Here is a 23,477-nt window from a genome sequence, read left to right on the forward strand (position 1 = left end):
TTTAACATGTCCAAAGCTTCTATCATCTTTGGTGCTTCTTTTCTCTCTAGTTAATAATGTGCTGTGCATTATATATGAAAGTGATGTTAATGGCTCCACCTCAATGATAGATGATAAGGTTTGTACAGCACTACCTTCATTAGCTGTGTGGGTGTGTGTGTGAGTGTGTGTTGTGAGTTGGTGGGCAAGTTGGAGTTAGCGTTATCCAGGGGTCCAGTCATTCAAAAGAGTCCCTTTTGCAGTTGAGAAAAGCATCGTGGCTAAAGGAACAGCCATTTGATCCCGTTCTGCATACTTTTGCATCATTGAACTGTAAACTTTGCCCCAGGAGCCTAGTTTAACTTAGAAGTTTCTAACATCTGACTGAAACTTGCTAACTGAAGTTTCTAACTTCAGAAGAGACTATCTGTTGTGACATTGGTTTATCTCTGTTTTTATTTTTTTTAACCTTGGCACTCAGTGTATTGACAAACATCTTGCTTCCACCTGTTTAGTTCTATTTTTATGTTACTAACTCAGTTTTCCTTGACTTACCTCCACCATGAAAGAGAATGAAGAATCCACTAAACAAGGACTGTCACCTTATGAGGCCATGTGGGCTAGGGCAGATTTGGAGTAATTTTTTTCTGATCAACAAATAAGTGTGTCCTGATAATAACAACTTACATAGCATTTTAAGATTAACAAAGTCATTTCATCAAGGTAATCCTAGGAGGTAGGTAGCATAGGTGGGAGGTGGGTAGCGTAGGTAGGGAAGTGGGTAGCATAGGTAGCATAAATATAATTGGTTATATTTTTATAAATGAGGAACTAAAACCTACAGAACTGAAATAATTCACCCTTGGTTACACAGAGGTGGGATTTGAACCTGGTTTTCCCAGCTTCAAGCCTAAAATAATTTCCATGATGCTACATTGCCTCTCAGCCTGACATTTCATCTGTGGAAACCCTAGCTTTTCAGAAGTGCTGCTTAAACTCTGATAGATGTCATAATGGAAAGACCTGAGTTCAAATCCTGTGTCAGATACTTACTAGCTGTGTGACCCCAAGCAAGTCACTCAAACTTTCTCAGACTCAGTTTCCTCTTCTGTAAAATGCGGGTAACAATAGTACCTACCTCAAAAGGCTATTGTGAGTCCCAAGTTAAATAATAAATGTGAAGTGATTTGTGAACCTTCAGACACAGGGCAAATGTTAGTTGTTGACTATCATAGGTTATAACAAGAAGGAAAAACTTTGAATGTGGGCTTTAACATTAGAATGTGTATCTGTCATCTAAGGAACAGTCTATCTGCATTTGGAGTAGGTTCTTATCAGAAGGAGGGTCTCATGAAGGTGATAATATTTTGGACCACAATAACTCATAAAACCCTTTACTGAAATTTGGAGGAGTTGTGTTCTGCTTCATTGGAGTGAAGTGTTATAAGGATCAAATGAGTTGACAGGGCATCAATGAAATCACCAAGATCTTTTGAAGAATTGACATACTTTTGTTCCAATTCATGAGATACTTTCAAGTCTTTGCTTTCAAAGAGCAGTTCTCTCCTTTGGTTCTTCTCTTATTTTTTTTTCTTGCCATCCTTAAGTTACTTGGATTAAGTCTACAATCTTCTATTCTTTTGACCCTAATTCTACTCCCTAAATAAATCCTCCTCGAGTTTAGTTAGGGATTCTATCTTATGCCCCTTTTTATATCCCATGGCATTTAACATATACTGCATACTTTACCAATATTTGTTTCAGGAATGAGCTTGAATGGTTTCTGTAGCCATTCAAGTGGTTGATTCATAAATCTCCATTCCTACTTTGTTTTTGTCTTCAATCATTATGTATCCTCTGTCTCTGTTTATATTTCTATCCACACAATATGTCTGTGTATGCTTATGTCTGTATTCATTATATTGTCCAAATTTTACCTAAAGTTGACCATTCTAAAAACCAAACACTTTAACTTCTTCAAGTTTCACCTTTTCTCCCAACTACTCTATGTCAATGAGATAGTTTACATGCCAAATGTGGAAATTTCTTTTTTAGAAATTCATTTGTATTTATGTTTTACATTACTTATATTCCCTCTATATTCCTCCTCTTACCCCTCCCAGAAAGTTATCCCTTATAATTGATTTTGTGAAAAAAGGAAAAAAAAATAGAGAAACCAATTAACACATTAAAAAATTTGACATTATGTGCAATGTCTCAGACCTATAGATCCCTACTTTTGCAAAAAAGAGTAAGAGATCTCTTTTTGTATTTTTCCTTTGGGGCCAAGCTTATTCTTTTTAATTTTGCAATATTCAACTTTTATTCTTTTGTGGTTGTTGTTCTTTCCATTACCCTACTATAGTCATTATGTATACCTGTTTCCTGGCTCTGCTTAGCCATCTTGCATCATTTTACACAAGTCTTTCCATGCTTCTCTGTGTTTATCATATTCATTATTTCTTATGCACAGTAACATTCTATTACATTCATTTACCGTAATAAGTTCATCTCTTACCCAATCAATGGATATCTACTTTGTTTTCAGTTCTTTTCTAACACAAAATAGTACTATAACAAACAATCTTACTGTATATGAATCATTTTCTTTTGTGAGTCACTTTGTTCAAATATATACCTCACATTGGAACCCCCAGATCAAAATATATGGATGTTTTGTCTTTTTATTTGAATGATTCCAAATTGCTTTCCATAATGGTTGTACCAAATTCTTAGCTCCAGCAAGAATAGATCAAAAAGCCTTTCCGCAACCCCTCCAACCTGGATTATTCCTGATCTTTGTTATTAATGCCAATTTAATAGATATTGTAGTGAAGCCTCCACATTGTTTTGATTTTAAGTTCTTTTATTAGTGTTTTGGAACATTCTTTCATTTTTCAATTTTGGAATTTCTATTTGTCTTTAAGATTCTCAAATATATCTGTCTAAATTGTTTAAAGAACAAAATATGTTATTTTGTTCCTCCGTATCTCAAGGCCTTTCTCCTTTCTAGTCCATTGCCATTGTGCAATTAATAGTATCTAGCCTGATACTTCAGGGCTCTAATCTGTTCCATGCTGGATACTAAAAGAGCCTTCTCTTGTTTTCTTCTAACTTATCTTGTATGCATTCTTCCAAAACAAATGGTAAAATAATTTGTGGTATAGATAAAACACTGGCTTCAGACTCATGGGTCTTTGGTTCCAACCTCAGTTTTGCTTTTATCATGAGTCTTGAGAATATCTTTTAACCTCTCTTAACCTCATGTTTCTTACCTGCCAAATGAGGTGGTTGGGTTAGAACATTTCTAAGTTCTAAGGTGATTACATTACTCCTGATCAAATCTTGGGCCTAAGGAGAAAATAGTATGTCTATCCTTAGGGGGAAAAAAGTCTGTAAGAATGGAAAAAGCTCTAAATATGCAATCAGAATGTTATTTCAAGTCTGAGCTCTACTGCTTACTAGCTATGTGATTCTGGTCAAGTCACTTAAACTCTAGGTAAAATGGGAATAAGGATACTCATCTTACCTAACTAAGATAATCGGTTTGTCATAGACAGAAAGACAGGGCATTTATTAATCACTTAGTATATTCTAGGTCCTGTGCTAAATTCTAGGTATACAAATATAAGCAAAAAAAGAAAATGGTCCTTACCTTCAAGGAACTTGCTTCCTAAAAGAGAAAGACAACACAAATAGAGGAGCTGGAAAAGAAACAGGTACTGACCAGGATAGCTAAGTGGCACAGTAGATAGAGTGCCAGACTTGGAGTCAGAAAGACTCATCTTCATGAGTTCAAATTTAGCCTCAGACACTTATTAGCTGTGTGACCCTGGGCAAGTCACTTAATGCTGTTTGCCTCAGTTTTCTCACCTGTTAAATGAGCTGGAGAAGGAAATGGCAAACCAGTCCAGTAACTTTGCCAAGAAAACCCCAAATGGGGTCATGAAGAGTCAGGCATGACTAAAACAGCAACCCACCAGGGGTGCAGGCTGTTGGCAAAGAGGTAGAGAAATCTAGAGGGTAAGGAGTGAAGTGAGAATGACCTGGATGCCCCATGAAATGAGGGGTAGAGACTCACCAATCAGGAGAATGGGCCTCAGGATTGCATCATCCTCAGGGTTGGAAGGCTACTGATGAGGACTTGGAGAAGTCAGGAGTTAGGAGTAGATTTAGAAGGCAGAAAATTATTGCAAAGTTTTCATTCATGAGAGTTTTTACTCCATACAATTATGAACTGTTATTTTTATTATTATTAATACATGTGAATAATCTGATTAAATCAATTCAATATCTCCCAAAGTGGGACCTCTACCTAGAAATGCACATCACATCCTGTCTATGATTAGATAAATTCTAGGAAATAACCTGAAACATATAGTGCTTACATTGGTGAAATTTAGTGAGTATCCATTGAATTTCTAGTCCATCTTTTGCATCATTGTCTTAAAAATGGTTGAAAATATAATTTTAAATTAATATCAATTTGCTATTCTAAAGTATTATGTTGATGTCTCATTGTAGCATGGATATTGGGGTGCTGTGAGGCTCAAATGAGATAGTAGATTTAGAATGCTTTGTAAATTTTAAAGTGCCATATAAATACCAGTTATTCTTATTATTTTAATTATATTACATTTAAAATTTTTATTATTAGCCTATGGTAACTAGGCCTCCAGTCTGGTGATGACTTCATTCCCAGAGACTTTTGCTGTTGTCCTGATGAGTTCAAAAAATATTTATAGAGCAATATAGGGGTGTACTGCTAAATGTTTAACAACCAGGCTCTTGAAGGAGGAATTGGGGAGGTGGTATATTCACACATACTTTTAAGTTTAATCTGAATTATTAGCTCTTTCTTAAGTCTAGACTATCAACCAGACAGTAAATCAAGGCCTGATTTATGATATTTGCCAATTTCAGAGGTATAGAGGCTCACACTGAAAACTTAACAATTGGGTGTCTCCAGCTCCCTCCAATATACCTTTGCACAGATTGCACGCCTGAATCACTAAAGGTTAAGACATCAAAGTAAAAACTTGGACAGGTCCTGTGAAACTATGAAGCTTTTAAGTATGAACCAATGCTTAGCCTAGTACTTGCTATGTAGAAGATGCTTAATAAATTGACATCCAAACTTTAGGCTGAGTGTGCTCATCACCAAGAAGTTTGTCACCGAGTGGTGAATATTTTAGGTCTTAGCAGCTTGAGAAAATTGTCTTCTGGGGCACAGAGGGGTCATGATCTGAGCTTGTGGAAAGGGAGCACATGGTGATGAAATCTGTTAAATTAATGAAGTCAATGAGCTCTGTCTTACAACATTCCTTTATGCTCTGTCAACTACACACTCACACTCATAACCATGGATTTCTCTCCTTGAACATAGAGGATCAAAGACTTAGTCCTGCAAGAGACCTCAGAGGCAATTTAGGATAATCCTCTCACTTTATAGATGAGAAAGTGGAGGCCCAGGGACATTATGTGATTTGTCCAAGGTTACACAGGCAGGAAAGATCAGAAACAGAATTAGAACCATGGTCCTATTTCTTGAGCCAACATTCTGTTCATTGTACTATGCTGACCATCCAAGAAAGGTTTTTACTATATGGAAACACTTGATGGAGAAACTTGGAGGTTCAAAACTAACCTGCGAAAAGTGGTTTTCCTATTGTATTCAATAAACAACTTTACCAAATTTTTCTAGATTAAATTGCATAGGACAATAGTGTTCAAGCTAGAAGATACCTTAGAAACCATCCAGTCCAAACTTCTTATTTTATATGTGGGGAAACTGAGGCAGAGAAAATTTAAGTGAATTGCTGAAAGTGGCAAACTTTGACTTCGAAGTCAGGTCTTCTGACTCCAGTTCCAATACTATTTCCACATTGCCCTGACATAGAATGATGAGTTTTGGACAAAGCACAATATAAAAGTGAAGTCTAATTCCTCTGGATCCCAGACAATATACATTCCAAAGTTCAGAGAGCCCCAGAATCTACTTGTAGTGACTGCCTTATTTGCCCCTGCAGTAGTTAGGACCATACATGACCACTAATGTATCCTTCAGAAAACAGCACTATCCACCAGCAGAAGGATGCACTAAGAATAGTGATGACCCACGGTCCATTGGGATGGAGTCATGGTGAATCCCTTAGTTCTAATGCCTTTTCTCCATTGATTATTTCAAATTTGTCCTGTATAAACCTTATTTGTACATGGTTTACTGGTTGTTTCTCTATTAGACTGTGAACTCCTTGAGAAAAAGGACTGTCTTTTGCCTTTTTTTGGTAACCTGTTTTTAGCACAGTGCCTGGAACAAAGTGGGTGCTTAATACATTTTTATTGCCTAACTGACTGAAGGGGAGATTATTCTCTGCCTAGTCAAGGTGGTTTCCAGTTTTCCCTATACTGCATAAATCTATGGAGTACTTTCATCTTTGGTGATAGCTAACTATAGGTCAGGGCACTAAACAAAGTAGAACTATTGTAGTTCAAGATCTGAAAAACTGAAAGGAACTTTCATATTTAGTGTTAATGCATCAGTATTTATAAAACACCTATAATGTGTCCATGGTTGGGTGTCAGGGAATATAAGGCATGAGGAAAATAACCTCAAGAGAGGCAGAGGCAGTACAACATTGTAGAAAGAATGTTCGACCTTGGATAAGCAGAGACTTAGGTTTGAATCCTGCCCTTGACACTTCAACACTGTATGACCTTGGGCAAATTACTTAATCTCTTTGAGCCTCAATTTCCCCATCTATAAAATGGAGATCATAACATTTCTAATCCTCCTCTCATAGGGTTGTTATGACAAAAATGTTCCATGAACTTTAAAGTGACAGACATGTGAGTTGTTATTATGCCACAAGAATGGAATCAGGAACAAGTGAGTAATAAATAAAAGGGGAAATGTAAATACTATGAATCAAATGGCAATGGTTGGGTGTACCCTTTCCAAGAGGAAAGGGGTAGAGTCCAAGGGGGAGGCCCTGGCTAGCATCTCAGGAGGCAGCATGAATATAATGGAAAGATCTCTTTTCTGAGAGTGTGGAAAATTGAATTCTATTCCTGGTTCTGCCATTAAGTTGCTGTATGACTGTGAGCAAGTCACTTTACTTCTGAAAGCCTCAGTTTTCTCATCTAAAAATGGAGATAATAATATTTCCACTTGCTAGTTCATAGGGTTATTGCTGAAGAAAGTGATTTCCAAAACTTAAAGAACCATAGAAATGACAGCTACTATTATTTCTAGAAAACCAAATAGAAGTGAATAGGCAGTAAGGTATAAGTAAGCAGTTTAGCTAGAAATAGGCATCTGGATAGCACCATGGATAGAGTACTGGGTTTTGCCTCGGACATTTATTAGCTGTGTGACCCTGGACAAGTCACTTAACCTCTTTTTGCCTTAGTTTTCTCATCTGTAAAATAGGGATCTAATAATAGCACCTACCTGCCAAGGTTGTTGTGAGGATCTAATCAAATAATATTTGCAAAATGCTTAGCATAGACTCCGAAACATAGAAAGCACTATATAAATGCAAGTTATTATTATTATCATAATCATACTGATTTTTGCATCTAATGATCCAAACTATGGAGGGAGCAAGAAAGACTGAAGAAGAGATGAAAAGTAAAAAGGGAAATTCTGTATAAGCTTCTGATATGTCCTTGCTATGTAAATGGGCAAATTATCTAACTAGCCTCTCCGAACCTTAGTTTCTTCATTTGAAAAATAAAAATATCTGTTGTACTTGCTTTATAAGATTATTGACTCACAAATCCGGTAAAATACGCAAAATCCTTTAAAATTTAAAGGACCAAGTATGTGTCTTATTACTATTATCATACCTACTACTACCACCACCACCACCACCACCACCACCACTACTACTACTACCACCACCACTACTACTGCTACTATTACTACTACTACTACCACTACTACTACTGCTGCTGCTGCTGCTGTTGGGCCTACTGTTATTATGCTTAAACTGTTCTGAGAGAACAGAAAAGACAATCATTTTTAACTCTTATTAACAACTATGGCACCCTGGAACGGAGGTATGCTGATAAATGCTTAACAAGTGGATTTCTGGAAAATACACATTATACATACATATGTATGCTTTATGCATGTGTGCATATATACTTACACACATATACTCATAACAGAATTTTAAGTTTAACCTAGAATATTAAGATTTTATTCATCATCATTCATCAACAAAATTATAAATCAGTCCCTAGTTTGTGGTGTTTTCTGATTTTTGGAGGTATAAATAGTCACACTAAAAATTTAATAATGAATTCTCACAAGCCAGTAAGAGTTGATTTCAGCACATGCCTACTTTGGGGTCATGTTTCCAAATGTAGTTTACCAAATGTGTTCATAGCTACTCTGGACCTTGTGAAGTATTGTACAATATAATATTCAAATACAGAAATTGTAGGTCTTGAAAAAAAAGTAGGTTACATATGAATGAGCCATTCATAGCTTTAGAGTAATAATACTGAATATCACTGATCCAAGCCTAAGTATTGGCTTGAGACCAATCATTGGTCTCAATTGAAGAGAGAGTAAATTAAATTTCTTCACAGGCTCACATCCTGAGAGTGGGCCAGTTTTGTTTTCATAGTTGTATTAAAAGGTTTCTTAGCACTGGGTCACTGCATTAAATCTCTTTAAGGAATCCAATCTCTCTCTCTCTCTCTCTCTCTCTCTCTCTCTCTCTCTCTCTCTCTTGCTCTCGCTCTCTCTCTCTCCTTTCCTCCCCCTCCCTCCCTCTCCTCCCCCTCCCTCCCTCTCTTTCTCTCTCTCCTTTAAAGTAAATATTAATTAAAACATCTGACCAGGGTCATGTTTACTCCTCTATTTCAGATAGTGGCTCAGGCGGTCTTGTTCATGTGCATGAACACAGCAGGAATCTTCATTAGCTACCTGTCAGACAGAGCCCAACGTCAAGCCTTCCTGGAAACCCGAAGATGTGTGGAAGCAAGGTTGAGACTAGAAACGGAGAATCAGAGACAGGTACCAAATGGAAAAGAAAATATTAAAATTACTGTATTGTGTTTACCTCTGTTCTATGTTTTCCCCAGCTTCCTTTGAAAGCCAATTCAAGTTTCAATAATTGATTCCAAGGCTTCCTTTTGTTATAGGATTCTCCCCACCCCCCATTCCCACCCCCACCCCTACCCCTTCTTATGGAATGTAAACTCTTTAAGTTTAGGGACTATATTAAATGTTGAATGAATGAAGAAATGAGTATGATTCCAGATTTTTAAATAGAGCCATTGTTAACTAATTTTAGCTGACAAGAGTTTTGTTCTCCCTTGCCTTTCATGCTCTACCAAAAGTTCAGCTAATTGAGTAATAGAATGATAGAGGTGGAAGTAACCTTAGAACATGGAATGTTAGGGATGGAAGAGGCCTTAGAACAAAGAATGTTACATATGTAAAAGAGATCCAGAGAGGTGAAGGAACTTGCCCAATGTATCAAAGTTAGGGCAAGACTGGGATTAGAACCAAAGCCTTTGAATTTCTAGAAAAAATGCTTATTCCACTGACTTATGCTTCTTTATTTGTAAAAATAAGATGTAATGACCCTGTATTTTGACGAGAAAAGTTGTGGTCTTTCATTGTGTTGAAAATGCAAGGTTATGTATTCCTAATCTTACTACTTGCCTTCTAAGGGACTATAAACCAGCAACTGACCCCCTATGTCATGTCAAAGTTGCTCTCATGTGGAAGTTGAGGGCTGTGAAAGGTCAGTGAGCATTTGGTCACACATTTGGTCCCCAGAAGCCCATTCTGACATTCAAGGGGGATGACTTTCCATCCTTGATGGGAGAAATATTACTTTGTGAGTGACAGGGAAAATATTGGATTCATTGCAGTTCAGTGACTGGCTAAATGGTGTCTGGGTTGCACAAGCCCAAGCCTTTCACTCAAGATCTGGCTTATCTCACCAGGAATTTTTTACTTGATGACCTTCCTTTTCTTCCTTTTCTTCAGAAGGTAGGATCATAAAATAATAAGACTGATTTTGTAAAGAAAAAATATCCATACAAAAAAAGGTATCCTTCCCACCACAATGTCGCCATCTTGAAAACACTTCTGGAGCTCCTGTTTTCTGATTATGTTCAGGATAGTGTGTGAGACCAAATGAAAAAGTACATATTACTTTATATTATAGTAGCACTAATCTGGTGGGGTTTTTTTAATTGAAAACACAAACACACATAACCCTACTTGTTTATATATTATATGAACAGAGAATTTGGTTATTTCTAAAAATGAATTCCATCCCCACATGGTAAATATTTACTACAGGGTGTGAAAGCAGTTCCCAAAGAGGAGCCACCAAAATCTTTTGAGCAATGGGAAAAAAAAAAAACTGGAATAAGAGTATTAAAGGGGAAGATGGAAGAAGGTCGGTACTAGGCAGCAAAGGGTATTGGACACTGAAGTCAGGAATATCTAAGTTCAAGTTGGCTTCAGACACTTACTGTGTGGTCGTAGGCAAGTCACTTAACCTCTGACTTCCTCAGTTTCCTCATCTGTAAAATGTAGATATTAGCATTTACCTCTCAGAGCTGTTGTGAGGGTAAAAGGAGATTTTATTTATAAAGCACTTTGCAAACCTCAAAGTGCTACATAAATGCTAGTTTATCATTGTTAATATTATTATTATAATTATTCAATGTTCAAAAATTATAGTTATTCATTTTAGACCTAGAAGAGACCTTAGAGAACTCTTAATCTAATTCTTTTATAAAACTGATGCCCAGAGAATATAAGAAATGGCATCAATCCTATTATGTTATAATCACACCTCTTATATTTAGTTCTGTGGCTTATCTGTGAATATTTCAACACTTCAAGGATATATTACTTCACTGGTGTGACTGCTTCTTCCATGTATGCTGTAGATGAGAGGCCATTTGAATGATGGAAAGAGAACTGGCTTCAGAATCAAAGGGGTAGGGTTCAAATCCCGCCTTTGATGCTGACTACTTGTTGACCTTGGTCAAGTCTCAGTTTCTTCATTAGCAAAAATGAGAAAATTGAACTAAGTGGTCTTTGAAATCCCTTGCAGTTCTAGATCTATGATCCTGCAGTTTTCATTAGGTACCAAGTCTGGAAAAAAATATACATACATACATACATACATATATATACATACTATGTATGTAGTGTGTATGTATGGGTATATATGTATCTATGTGTGTATGTGTGTATATGTGTATATATGTATACACATACACACATACATGCATACATACACATATTCTGGTGTCCAGTCTATGATGATGGGCCTTTCTGAATTTGGGTATACTCTTCTTCAAATAAAATGGCAAACAGTTTATCATGTCACACAATCAATGCTTTCACAACTTGTATAGGGCCTGTGAGAACTTGAGTTTTGCTTGGAATGGCCTTTTACAATCCATGATGATCTCTACATTGATGGAGCAAATTTGAGTAGGGTTATGTTAGACTTTTTTTTTTTGCAAGTTTACATCTTTGATTGTATCAGTACATGGGACTCCCTCTATCAAAACTTCTAATAATGCAGGTCAGCAAATCACTTATAACTTAGGTTTAAAGACTTGCTTATGACAATTAGATAGTATGTGTTAGAGGCAGGATTTGAATCTAGATTTTTCTGATTCAAAAGTTCACTTTTGCTTTCCAGTATACTAAACAGTTAAGCTCAACATTCCTACTTCTGCTAAATTTGATCGTGTACTTTGATAGTTCCTTGTATTTATGTTTTCATCAGGTGACACTCTGTCCATCCATTTCTCTTCACTTCCCACTCCTTTGGACTTCTCCACCAGGCCCGTAGGAACCAAATCATCCTGCAAAATCAAATCAGCCCTTCCAAATCACTATCAAGAAGGGAAGTACAAATTAAAACAACTCTGAGGTACCACCTCATACCTATCAGATTGGCTAACATGACAGAAAAGGAAAATGACAAATGTTGGCAGGGATGTAGGGAAATTGGGACACTAATGCACTGTTGGACTGGTGAACAGATCCAACCATTCTAGAAAGTAATTTGGAACTATGGTCAAATGACTATAAAATCATGAATTCCTTTTGACCCAGTAATACCAATACTAGGTCTGAATTCCAAAGAGATTAAAGAAAATGGGAATGGATTTTTGTGTACAAAAATATTTCTAGCAGCTCTTTTTGTGGTAGCAATGTATTGGAAATTAAAAAGATGCCCATCAATTCGGGAATGGCTAAGCAAGTTGTAGTATATGATTTGGATGGAATTGTTGTTCAGTTGTGTCTGACTCTACATGACCCCATTTTAGGGCTTTTTTGCCAAAGATAGTGGAGTGGTTTGCTATTTCTTCCTCTAGCTCATTTTACAAATGAGGAATTGAGGAAAACAGAGTTAAGTGACTTGTCCAGGATCACACAGTTAGTAACTGTCTGAGACTGGATTTGAACTCATGAAGAGTCTTCTGATTCCAAGCCCAGTGCTCTATCCACTACACCACCTAGATGCCTGTGATGGAATACTATTGTGCTATAAGAAATGATGAGCAGGATGCTTTCAGAAAGAAGACTTATATGAATTAATACAAAAGTAAAGGGAGCAGAACCAGAACATTGTACAAAATAACACCAATATTCTATGATGATCAACTGTGAATGATTTAGCTCTTCTCAGCAATACAATGATCTAAGACAATTCCAAAGAGGTCATGATGAAAAATGTTACTCACCTCCAGGAGAGAGAACTGGTTTAGTCTGAATGCAGAATGAAGAATATTTTTTATTTATTTTTAATTTTTCATGTGCTTTTTTTGTCTGTGATTTGTTTTCACAACATAACTTATATGGAAATATGTTTTATATGACTACACATGTATAACCTATATCAATTTGCTTGCCTTCACAATGAGAGGGGTGGGAAGGGAGGGAAGAAGAGAATTTTGAACTAAATTTTTTAAAAATGAATGTTAAAAATTATTTTTATGTGTGATTGGAATTTTTTTAAAAAAAGATCAGATCTGCCTTGCTATTCCCACTCTTCAGAACCCTCTGCTCTGGAGACCACTCTAAATGAGGATGGAATGGAGCACTCCTCTCAAAAGTGTTTAAGGAAAGCTCGCCTCCCAAGGGTAGCCATCACTTCATTCTACCAGCCTGTATCCCTTTGCTGTTTGTATCTCTAGCACTCACAGTTCCTGGCAATTAGTAGATGCTTAGTAAATGCTTATTAACTGACTGACAGTACAGATTGCAATCCATTCATGCCTTTTCATAATGTGATATACTTGTCAATATGTTTCCATTAATATTTCATAGAGAATCTATTCAACATGCTATAGGCCTCCTCGGAAACTTTTAATATTTAATGGATAATATTTCAGGTCAATATGGCTACTTGAACAGACCCGGGTAGCCTAGCTCCCACACACTTTATACAGCAAAAGTTTAAATAATACCATCAGACAAAAGTATAATAAAAAAAATCCAACAAGAAACTACAATTAGTGAATTCATCTACCCCCATTGTCGCCAGCGACTGTGGCACTGAATGGCCAGAGATAGCTGAATCCGCGAATGCCATGGAGAGTGAAAAGATTACAAGGGCCAGGAGGGAGAGTATAGGACAGCTCCATTTATTAAACTGAAGAAAAGGGTTTATATACCTTTTTAGGCAAGCAGATGAGCAGATTCACGTGCTTTGTTCCCCTTTTGCCATAAACAATATTGTGTTAATAGCCCACAGGTGGTGTTTAGCATGTGTGTGCCATGGAGGTTTTAGAGAGAGCATGTGTGTGCTGAGGGAGCTTTGGAGAGAGCACGTGTGGGCCGAAGCGGGGTTTGGAGAGAGAACATGTGTGCCGAAGCGGGGTTTGGAGAGCCTGTGTGCTGAGTTATCAGCCCAAGGGCAAGAGCAGGCTTCAGGGAAAACCTGGCCTGTATCTTATCCCAGAATGGACTTTCTCAGAGCTGGCTCTCTACACCCCATACTGGCCCCAAACTAAAACTTAAGTCTGCAACCAGTTTGGAAGAGGACCCATCACAAAAGCTAGTATAAGTTCAGGCAAACAAGACAGAAGCCCCTCAAGAATCTAGAGTCAAAGAGTTGCAGAAAGAATGAATTAAGAGATCCCACAGAAAAGTGCCAGTGTTCAGTTACCCAGAGCACTCACTTCAGTAACCCTTATCAGAAGCAGTAAACAGTATGGCTGCAGCCCTACTCACATTGGGACATTTTAGGTTCAGGGGCTCAAAAGGCCTTTCTGCTGTCTCTTGAGATGGCACAGAGGTCTCCAAATGTATAGAGCTCTGAACTTCAAAGATCTAGGAGGATCTAAAATCTAGCAGAGCTTTTAATTGTGAGGTAGAATTTAACACAGGAACTCAATGCAGGTCAAGGATAAATCAGGGACAAATTCACCCAAAAATGCAGCAGAAAGTGAAGCCTGGCCTTAGCATAAAGCTTCATTTCAGGAACAAAGGTTAAATATATGTATGAAGAGAAGAAGACACTTAACTTCTGTAGACAATTATAGACAATTACTACAGATCTAGAGAGAACCAAAAATCCAATTTAGAATAGACAATAGAGTAACTCCACAATTAGAAGAGATCTCAAGGGATAAAACCTAAAATGGATTATCCACAAGGACTATATAAATACCTAGAAGAAATTGAGGGAGACTTAAACAAACAAAATAAAATTTCTGGAATAAAGCATAAAATGGTAAACTTTACTCAAGTAATAAACTCCCTGAAAATTAAAAAAGACTAAACAGAAAATTGCTTCAAAAAAACAAAAAAAAAGTATGAGAACAAAATCAAAAGTTTGAAAAACAGAATGAAAGGTAAGGTATTTGCTATTAAAAAACAACTTCGTGGGGGCGGAGCCAAGATGGCGGCTGGTAAGCACGGACTAGAGTGAGCTCCGTACCCGAGTCCCTCCAAAAACCTATAAAAAATGGCTCTGAACCAATTCTAGAACGGCAGAACCCACAGAACAGCAGAGGGAAGCAGGGCTCCAGCCCAGGACAGCCTGGATCGTCTCTGGGTGAGGTCTATTCCACACGGAGCTGGGAGCTGGGAACGGAGTGGAGCAGAGCCCAGCCTGAGTGGCGTGGACGATCCAGACCAGAAGCCGGGCGGAGGGGGCCCTAGCGCCCTGAATATGTGAGCTGCGGCAGTTACCAGACCCCCTCGACCCACAAACACCAAAGACTGCGGAGAAGGTTAGTGGGAAAAGCTGCGGGAGTGGAAGGAGTTCGCGGTTCGGCTTCCAGCCCCGGGCCCAGCAGAGGTGGGGCAGCTACAGCTGTTGTTACTTCCGGCTCCAGGCCCACCTGGTGGGAGGAATTAAGTGGCAGATCAGAGCAGGAGTGCAACAGCCTGCTGAAGATCTAAGCCCAGTCTGGACTGGGGGTTCTTGGGGAAGGAGGAGTGCGGGTCTGACAGAGCTGGCACCTCCCCCCCAAACGTAGAACATAGAACTCGTTAGTCTACAAGCAGTCATACCCCACTGAAAAACTCAAGGGTCAAGTTAGTTGGTTGGGAATATGGCCAGGCAGCGAAAACGCGCCCAGATTCATTCTCAGACTTTGGATTCTTTCTTTGGTGACAAAGAAGACCAAAACATACAGCCTAAAGAAGACAACAAAGTCATAGAGCCTACAACCAAAGCCTCCAAGAAAAACATGAACTGGCCCCAGGCCATAGAAGAACTCAAAAAGGATTTGGAAAAGCAAGTTAGAGAAGTAGAGGAAAAATTGGGAAGAGAAATGAGAAGGATGCGAGAAAACCATGAAAAACAGGTCAGTGACTTGCTAAAGGAGACCCAAAAAAATACTGAAAAATACATTGAAGAAAACAACACCTTCAAAAACAGACTAACTCAAATGGCAAAAGAGCTCCAAAAAGCCAATGAGGAGAAGAATGCCTTGAAAGGCAGAATTAGCCAAATGGAAGGGGAGGTCCAAAAGACCACTGAAGAAAATACTACTTTAAAAATTAGATTGGAGCAAGTGGAAGCTAGTGACTTTATGAGAAATCAGGATATTATAAAACAGAACCAGAGGAATGAAAAAATGGAAGACAATGTGAAATATCTCCTTGGAAAAACCACTGACCTGGAAAATAGATCCAGGAGAGAGAATTTAAAAATTATTGGACTACCTGAAAGCCATGATCAAAAAAAGAGCCTAGATACCATCTTTCAGGAAATTAGCAAAGAGAACTGCCCTGATATTCTAGAGCCACAGGGCAAAATAGAAATTGAAAGAATCCATTGATCGCCTCCTCAAATAGATCCCAAAAAGAAATCTCCTAGGAATATTGTTGCCAAATTCTAGAGCTCCCAGATCAAGGAGAAAATACTGCAAGCAGCCAGAAAGAAACAATTTGAGTATTGTGGAAACCCAATCAGAATAACCCAAGATCTGGCAGCTTCTACATTAAGAGATCGAAGGGCTTGGAATGCGATATTCCGGAGGTCAATGGAGCTAGGATTAAAACCTAGAATCACCTACCCAGCAAAACTGAGTATCATGTTCCAAGGCAAAATATGGAGTTTCAATAAAATAGAGGACTTTCAAGCTTTCTCAGTGAAAAGACCAGAACTGAATAGATAATTTGACTTTCAAACACAACAATCAAGAGAAGCATGAAAAGGTAATCAAGAAACAGAAATTGCAAGGAACTTACTAAAGTTGAACTGTTTTGTTTACATTCCTACATGGAAAGATGATGAGTATGATTCATGAGACCTCAGTATTAGGGTAGTTGAAGGGAATATGCATATGTATATATATATATGTTTATGTATATATATATATAAGTGAATGTGTATGTATGTATGTATCTATGTGTATATGTATGTATGTGTATGTATGTGTATATATATATATGTGTTTATATATATATATATATATGTAAAAGAGAGAGAGCAGACACGGGGTGAGTTGAAGATGAAGGGAAGATATCTAAAAGAAATAAAATGAAATTAAGGGATGAGAGAGTAACATACTGAGAGAGGGAGATAGGGAGAGATAGAATGGGGTGGATTATCTCGCATAAATGTGGCAAGAGGAAGCAGTTCTATGGGAGGAGGGGAGAGGACAGGTGAGGGGGGAATGAGTGAACCTTGCTCTCATCAGATTTGGCCTGAGGGGGAATACCATACATACTCAGTTGGGTATCTTACCCCACAGGAAAGAAGAGGGAGGAAGATAAAAAAAAATAAAAGGGGGGGGATGATGGAGGGGAGGGCAGATGGGGGTGGAGGTAATCAAAACAAACACTTTGGAAAGGGGACAGGGTCAAGGGAGAAAATTCAATAAAGCGGGATGGGTTGGGAAGGAGCAAAATGTAGTTAGCCTTTCACAACATGAGTATTGTGGAAGGGTTATACATAATAATATATGTGTGGTCTAGGTTGAATTGCTCAACTTCTTAGGGAAGGTGGGTGGGAAGGGAAGAGGGAAGAGAATTCGGAACTCAAAGTTTTAAAATCAGATGTTCAAAAACAAAAAAAGTTTTTGTATGCAACTAAAAAATAAGATACACAGGCAATGGGGCGTAGAAATTTATCTTGCCCTACAAGAAAGGAAGGGAAAAGGGGATGAGAGGGGAGGGGGGTGATAGAGGGGAGGGCTGACTGGGGAACAGGGCAACCAGAATATAAGCCATCTTGGAGTGGGGGGGAGGGTAGAAATGGGGAGAAAATTTGTAATTCAAAATGTTGTGAAAATCAATGCTGACAACCAAATATGTTAAATAAATAAATTGCATTTAAAAAAAAAAAAACTTCGTGGAATATAGTCCAAAGAGAAAAAATTTGAAAATCATTATATTCCTTGAAAACTATGAAGGAAGAGGATCATATAAGACTCATGTCCAAACTAATCAGAACCAGGGGGCAAAGTGAAGATTTAAAAAATAAATCCACTGATAAACTCCTCAAAGACATCCCAAAAGGAAAACTTCCAGGAATGTCATAGTCAATACCCAGAGCTTCCAAACCAAAGAAACATACTACGAGAGGCCAGAAAGAATTCAAGTATCAAGCAACCGCAGTTATGATCACATAAATTGTGGCAGCTTCTGCTAGAGATAAGAAGAAATCATGAAATACAATATTCCCCAAATCAGAAGATAAAAGTTTACAAGCAAGAATAATGACTTTGAAAAGCTGAGTATACTCCTACCAGGGGGATTAATCTTTGATGTAATAGAGAATTTTCAGATATTACTGATGAAAAGACCAGAACTAAGTTGGAACTTTGAAATGCAAGCACAAAATGGGAAAAGAAACCTAGAAAGTAAATTGATTTGAACAACTGGAAGGGACTATGTGATGAAATTTATAATAGAAGGAAGAAGAAACAAGTGTCCTTTCAGAACATTACTATCTTCAAGGGATGTTAAATAAGATAAATGGAGTAGGGGGAGAAGAAAGGGGATTGTTTCTGTTTTAAAGGTTTTAAGAGGGTAAAGAAAAGGGATAGTAAAAGGAATAGCTTATGCTTTTTACTTTTATGGAATCCCTTAGGACAATGAAGGTTACAGACTTGCTTGTGCTCATATAACTAGTACATGTTAGAAAATGAAAAAAAATGAATATAATAGTATAAAAACGAAGATGAAAGAAGTAGATATTACTATTTTTTCATCCTTGCAGTGTGAGAAAGAGTATACAAACCTGGAGGAAGTGGAGAGGGGAGCCAGCTTCAGATGAGCATCACTATTATTTCAATCAATCAATATTTATTAAGTATCTACTATGTGTCAGGTACTGTGCTCAGCACTGGGGATGCAGGGACAAAAGACAGTACGTGACCTCAAAGAGCTTACAATCTAATGGGGCAGACAACAAACACACACACATATATACAAACAAATATATTGTGTATATAGATACAGTATAAGTAGGAAATGAGAGAGAGAAGGCACTAGAATTAAAAGGGATTGAGAAAAGCTTCCTGTAGAAGGTAGAATTTTAGTTGATACATAAAGGAAGCCAGGGATGTCAGTGGACAGAGAAGAGGAGGGAAAAGCATTCCAGGCATAGAGAAAAGCCAGAGAAAATGCTCAAAGCTTAGAGATGGAGTGTCTTGTTGGTGCAACAACAAGAAGGCCTGTGTCATTGGACCAAAGTGTACATGGCAGGTGGAGTAAAATGTAAGAAGCCTGGAAAGATAGGAGGGCAATAGGATGTGAAGGGTTCTGAACACCAAAAAAAAAAAAAAAGATTTTGTTTTTTATCCTGCAGGCAGTAAGGAGCCATTAGTGTTTTTTGAGTAGTGGGGTGATGTGGTTGGACCTATGCTTTAGAAAAATCACTTTAGTGGCTGAATATAGGGTGGATTGAAATGGGGAGAGACTTGAGGCAGGCAGACCTACTAGCAGGCTATTGTAATAATTGAGGAAAGAGGTGATGAGGACCTGTACCAGAGTGGTGGGGTGGAAGAGGAGATGAGGAGACATGTTCAAGAGATGTTGCTTGGTGAAATCAACAGGCCTTGGCAACAGCATGGATATAGGGAGGTGAGAGATAGTGAGGAGTCCAGGATGACACCTAGGTTGTGTCCCTGAGGGACTGGGAGATCTCTTCTACAGTAATGGGGAAGGTTGGAGGTAGGGAAGGTTTGGGGGAAAGATAATGAGTTGTGATGTGTACCTGTTAAGTTTGACATCAACTGGAAAACCAGTTTGAGATTTTTGAAAGGTAAATGGAGATGAGATCAGAAATCAAAAGAAAGGCTGGGCCCGGATAGGTGCATTTGAGAATCATCAGCATAGATATTAAATCCTTGGGAACTGATGAGATCACCAAGTGAAGTAATATAGAAGGAGAAAAGGCCCGGGAGAGAACCCAGTGGGACATCTCTAATTAGAGAACATAAGGATAAAGATCTAGCAAAGGAGATTGAGGATATAGGAAGAGAACCAGAGGGAATGCTGTTCCAAAAACCTAGAGAAAAAAACAGTATCAAGGAGGAGAATATGATTGGCCGTGTCAAAGGCTACAGAGAGGTAGAGGATAAAGAGTATTGAGAAAGGGCCATTGGATTTGGCACCTGAGAAATCATTAGTCACTGGAGGCAGCAGTTTGGGTGGAATGATAAGGTCAGAAGCCAGATCATAAAGGATTAAAAAGAAAGTGAGAGGAGAAAAAGTAGAGGCACTTTTTCAAGTGCCTTTTCAAGGAGTTTAGCCATGAAAGACAGAAGAGGTGTTGGGTGATAATTATCAAGAACAGAAGGATCAAATGAAGGTTTTTTTTAGGATGGGGGAGACATCAACAAGCTTGTAGATAGTGGGAATGAGCCAGTAAACAGGGGGAGATTGAAGATACGTGATAGAGTGAAGATGACCAAGGGGGCAAGCTGTCAGATGAAATAAGAAGGAATGGGATTCCTTAGGTAGGTAGAGGGGTTAACTTTGGAAAGGAATAAGGCCATCTCATCATGTGACACAGGGGTGAAAGAGGTGAATTGTTATTTGAATTAGACAGAGTATGAAACACATGCTTTTAAACAAACTCAAAAAAAAAGTTTAGTGTCACAACAGGGAAAGAGATGGGGAAAAGGGAGGTGAGGTTAAGAGGGAGAATAATATGGGAGAGGAGAGAGTCACAAACACAGACTCCTCCTTCAGAGAGTGGCCTTGGTTTTAGCCTTGGTTCTCCTCAGGAGCTTCAGAAGATCTCAGGCATCTAGGACATCTTGGATTTCCATCCCAATCCTAGTTTCTGCCTCCAGGCACAGCAGCTACTAGTAGTAGTGTCTGAATTGCCAACCAGAGCTGAACTGCACCAAGATCCACCATGCTTAAGATGAATTTCTTGAGCACCACATAAATGGGAGAGAAGGACTTCCAGCAACCAGGAGCTGGAAGTGCCTCGTTTGCCACACATGCTCCATAAAAGAGCCCACTTCTCCCTGCATTCTGCATGTACATGTGGGAGAATTCATCACAGACTTGTTTTTTTTTTTTTTTGCTTTTTTTGACCTTTTTTTTGATTTTTGGCAAGGAGGTAGATATTTTCGTACCAACTATTCTTACTATTGTTATGGTTCAGTCGCTCCAGCCGTGTCTGACTCTTGGTGACTCCAGTTGGGGTTTTCTTGGCAAAGATACTGGACTGGTTTGCCATTTCATTGTCCAGCTCACTTTACAGATGAGGAAACTGAGTCAAACAGGGTTAAGTGACTGGGAAGTGGCAGGGGGAGGGGGGGTGGAACCTGTCACACAGCTAGTGTCTGTGGCCAGATTTGAAGTGAGGAAGATGAGTCTTCCTGACTCCAGGCCCAGTCTCTAATCCACTGCACCACCTGCTGACGTTACTTCCATTTCTAAGGATATCCATTTCTAAACTGATTCAAAATATCCACCTCTAGGAGTTATGTAGCACTGATTGACTAGAAAAATTATCAATTCTCAACCGACTAAAAAAATTCTCAAATTATCAATTCTCAGTCTTGTAGATGGGGGACAATACAAACAAATTACCCATTACATTGCCACATAATGGCCATATTAAAAAATGCTTGTCTTTCTGCATCACCCCTGTCTCTCAAGACCTATGATGAACTGTGTTCTGAGAAAGTGATAACAAACTCAAGATGCAGAATAAAATATACCTTTTCAAATATGGTCAGTCTCTGGGTTTGTTTTCCTTGGTTATGCTTATTTTCAACATTTTTAAAAACTTTTTTTTCCTTGACTATTCTTACTTGTAACTTTTTTTTAACTGCAATGGGAGGAGGGTGGACATGAGGGACATGACGAAAATACTGATGCCAACAAAAAATACAATGGCCACTATAACAGTTAAAAAAAATATGCATAGGAGAAAAGAGAAGGAAGTTCAGAAGGAAAGACACACAGGACAACTTTGAAAGTGACATTTGAATTTAGTATATTTATATATTTTTAAAGCAAGTAGTATGAATTCATAGTTCCATTTCCAATCCTTTTTTCATATTCTATATTTTGTATGAAATGCTCATTTTGGGTGTTTTAAGGTCACAAAATGAAATTATTAAAAAATTATTGATAATAATGAAACCTCTGCCTGGCCCTATATCCTCCCTCATTTGCATCTTTTCTTATATTTTATGTCATTTCTAATGTGCTACAGTCTTCTTAATGGTATAAGAATACCACCATGAATCTTTGCAATTTTTATTGTAATTTTAATTTGTCTCAGATTGTAGTGTTCATTGATTCTCAGCCTTATAATATTTTGGGAAAAATAGTACTGGACTTAAGTAACAGAATAGCTCAGTATCATTAAAAATATTGCTCATTTAATTTTTAAATTTTGATTTTTAAATTACATTAATCTAAAATTTTGATAATATTTATATTTTCAAATATAAATTTAAGCTTGTTGTTTTCCTTATATTCAATTGTGAGTTCAGCTCATTGTTCCTCAGCAAGGCCTTTTCAATGTGTGTGTGTGTGTGTGTGTGTGTGTGTGTGTGTGTGTGTGTGAGAGAGAGAGACAGAGAGACAGAGACAGAGAGAGAGAGAGACAGAGACAGAGAGACAGAGACTGAGAGATAAAGAGAATCAACAGATTCTCTTAATATGCTGTTCATCCACCTTTCTTCCATAAGCTGAATATGAATATTTCTTACACTTGACTTTTTCTGTAGGGATTACTAGACTAGCCTTTTCTGTATGCAGAAGGATCTCACTGAAGAGACCCTAAGTTCCCAGGAGTAATAGAAGTCCATGCAGTGTCATCCACAAACAGGAACATCTAGAGAACCTCACTGCCAGCAGGGAATCCCTCTTCTACCTGGATTGAATGCAAAATATTTTCCATAGCATTTATCTTCCTATTTTATTCCTCATTTGATATTAATGATAAAAAGTGCTATTTCCATAAGACTTTAAGGTTTACAAAGGACATTATATAAATTATCTCATTTGAGCCTCACAAGAACCTTATGAGATGGGTACTATAATTATTGTTTTGCAAATAAGGAAATTGATGTTCAATGAGATGAAGTAAGTCACTCTTGGTCACACAGCTAGTAAGCAACCAAGGGTTCAAACTCAAGTCATTCCTTATTCCATGACCAAGGTTTTCTTGCATGTGATGTTGCCTGAAGAGTCTTGAAGTTATCTGTATTTGTAAATATCAAGAAATTCTTATATCTTAAGATATACAAGAGAGATGGCTTGTGGGGGGAAAAGACTTTGTGGGAGGTCCCTTCCCTTTACTATTATGAAGTTGGCATACTTCAAGTAGATGGCCAAGGCATTCTATATTCTGCTTAAGCTGAAGAGCCACTGCAGCAAGGCAGAGTGGCTAAACATCACCTTTGTGATGAATTATATACTGGGCATCTTTTGTGCCATTATGTTCCACCTGACTGTCTCAGTGACTGCCTTGCTGAATGAAACCACAGTGTTGCCCATGCTACAGAGGCTTTGCTTGGAGGGTTTCTCAAGAATCTTAATAGCCTCCATC

At 38.0% G+C, this 23,477-nt stretch overlaps 1 protein-coding gene across 1 annotated transcript in view; it reads left to right on the forward strand.

The window, feature by feature from the left end:
* The window catches only part of ADCY8 (adenylate cyclase 8), a 401,436-nt gene that overhangs the window by 60,613 nt on the left and 317,346 nt on the right, over nt 1-23,477 (forward strand). Inside the window, exon 2 of the mRNA XM_036765122.1 lies at nt 8,861-9,010. Coding sequence (XP_036621017.1) covers nt 8,861-9,010 — 150 coding nt within the window. The remainder of the gene's footprint in view (nt 1-8,860; nt 9,011-23,477) is intronic.

This window comes from Trichosurus vulpecula, chromosome 1 (genome assembly GCF_011100635.1).
Source record: "Trichosurus vulpecula isolate mTriVul1 chromosome 1, mTriVul1.pri, whole genome shotgun sequence".
Lineage (NCBI taxonomy): Eukaryota > Metazoa > Chordata > Mammalia > Diprotodontia > Phalangeridae > Trichosurus > Trichosurus vulpecula.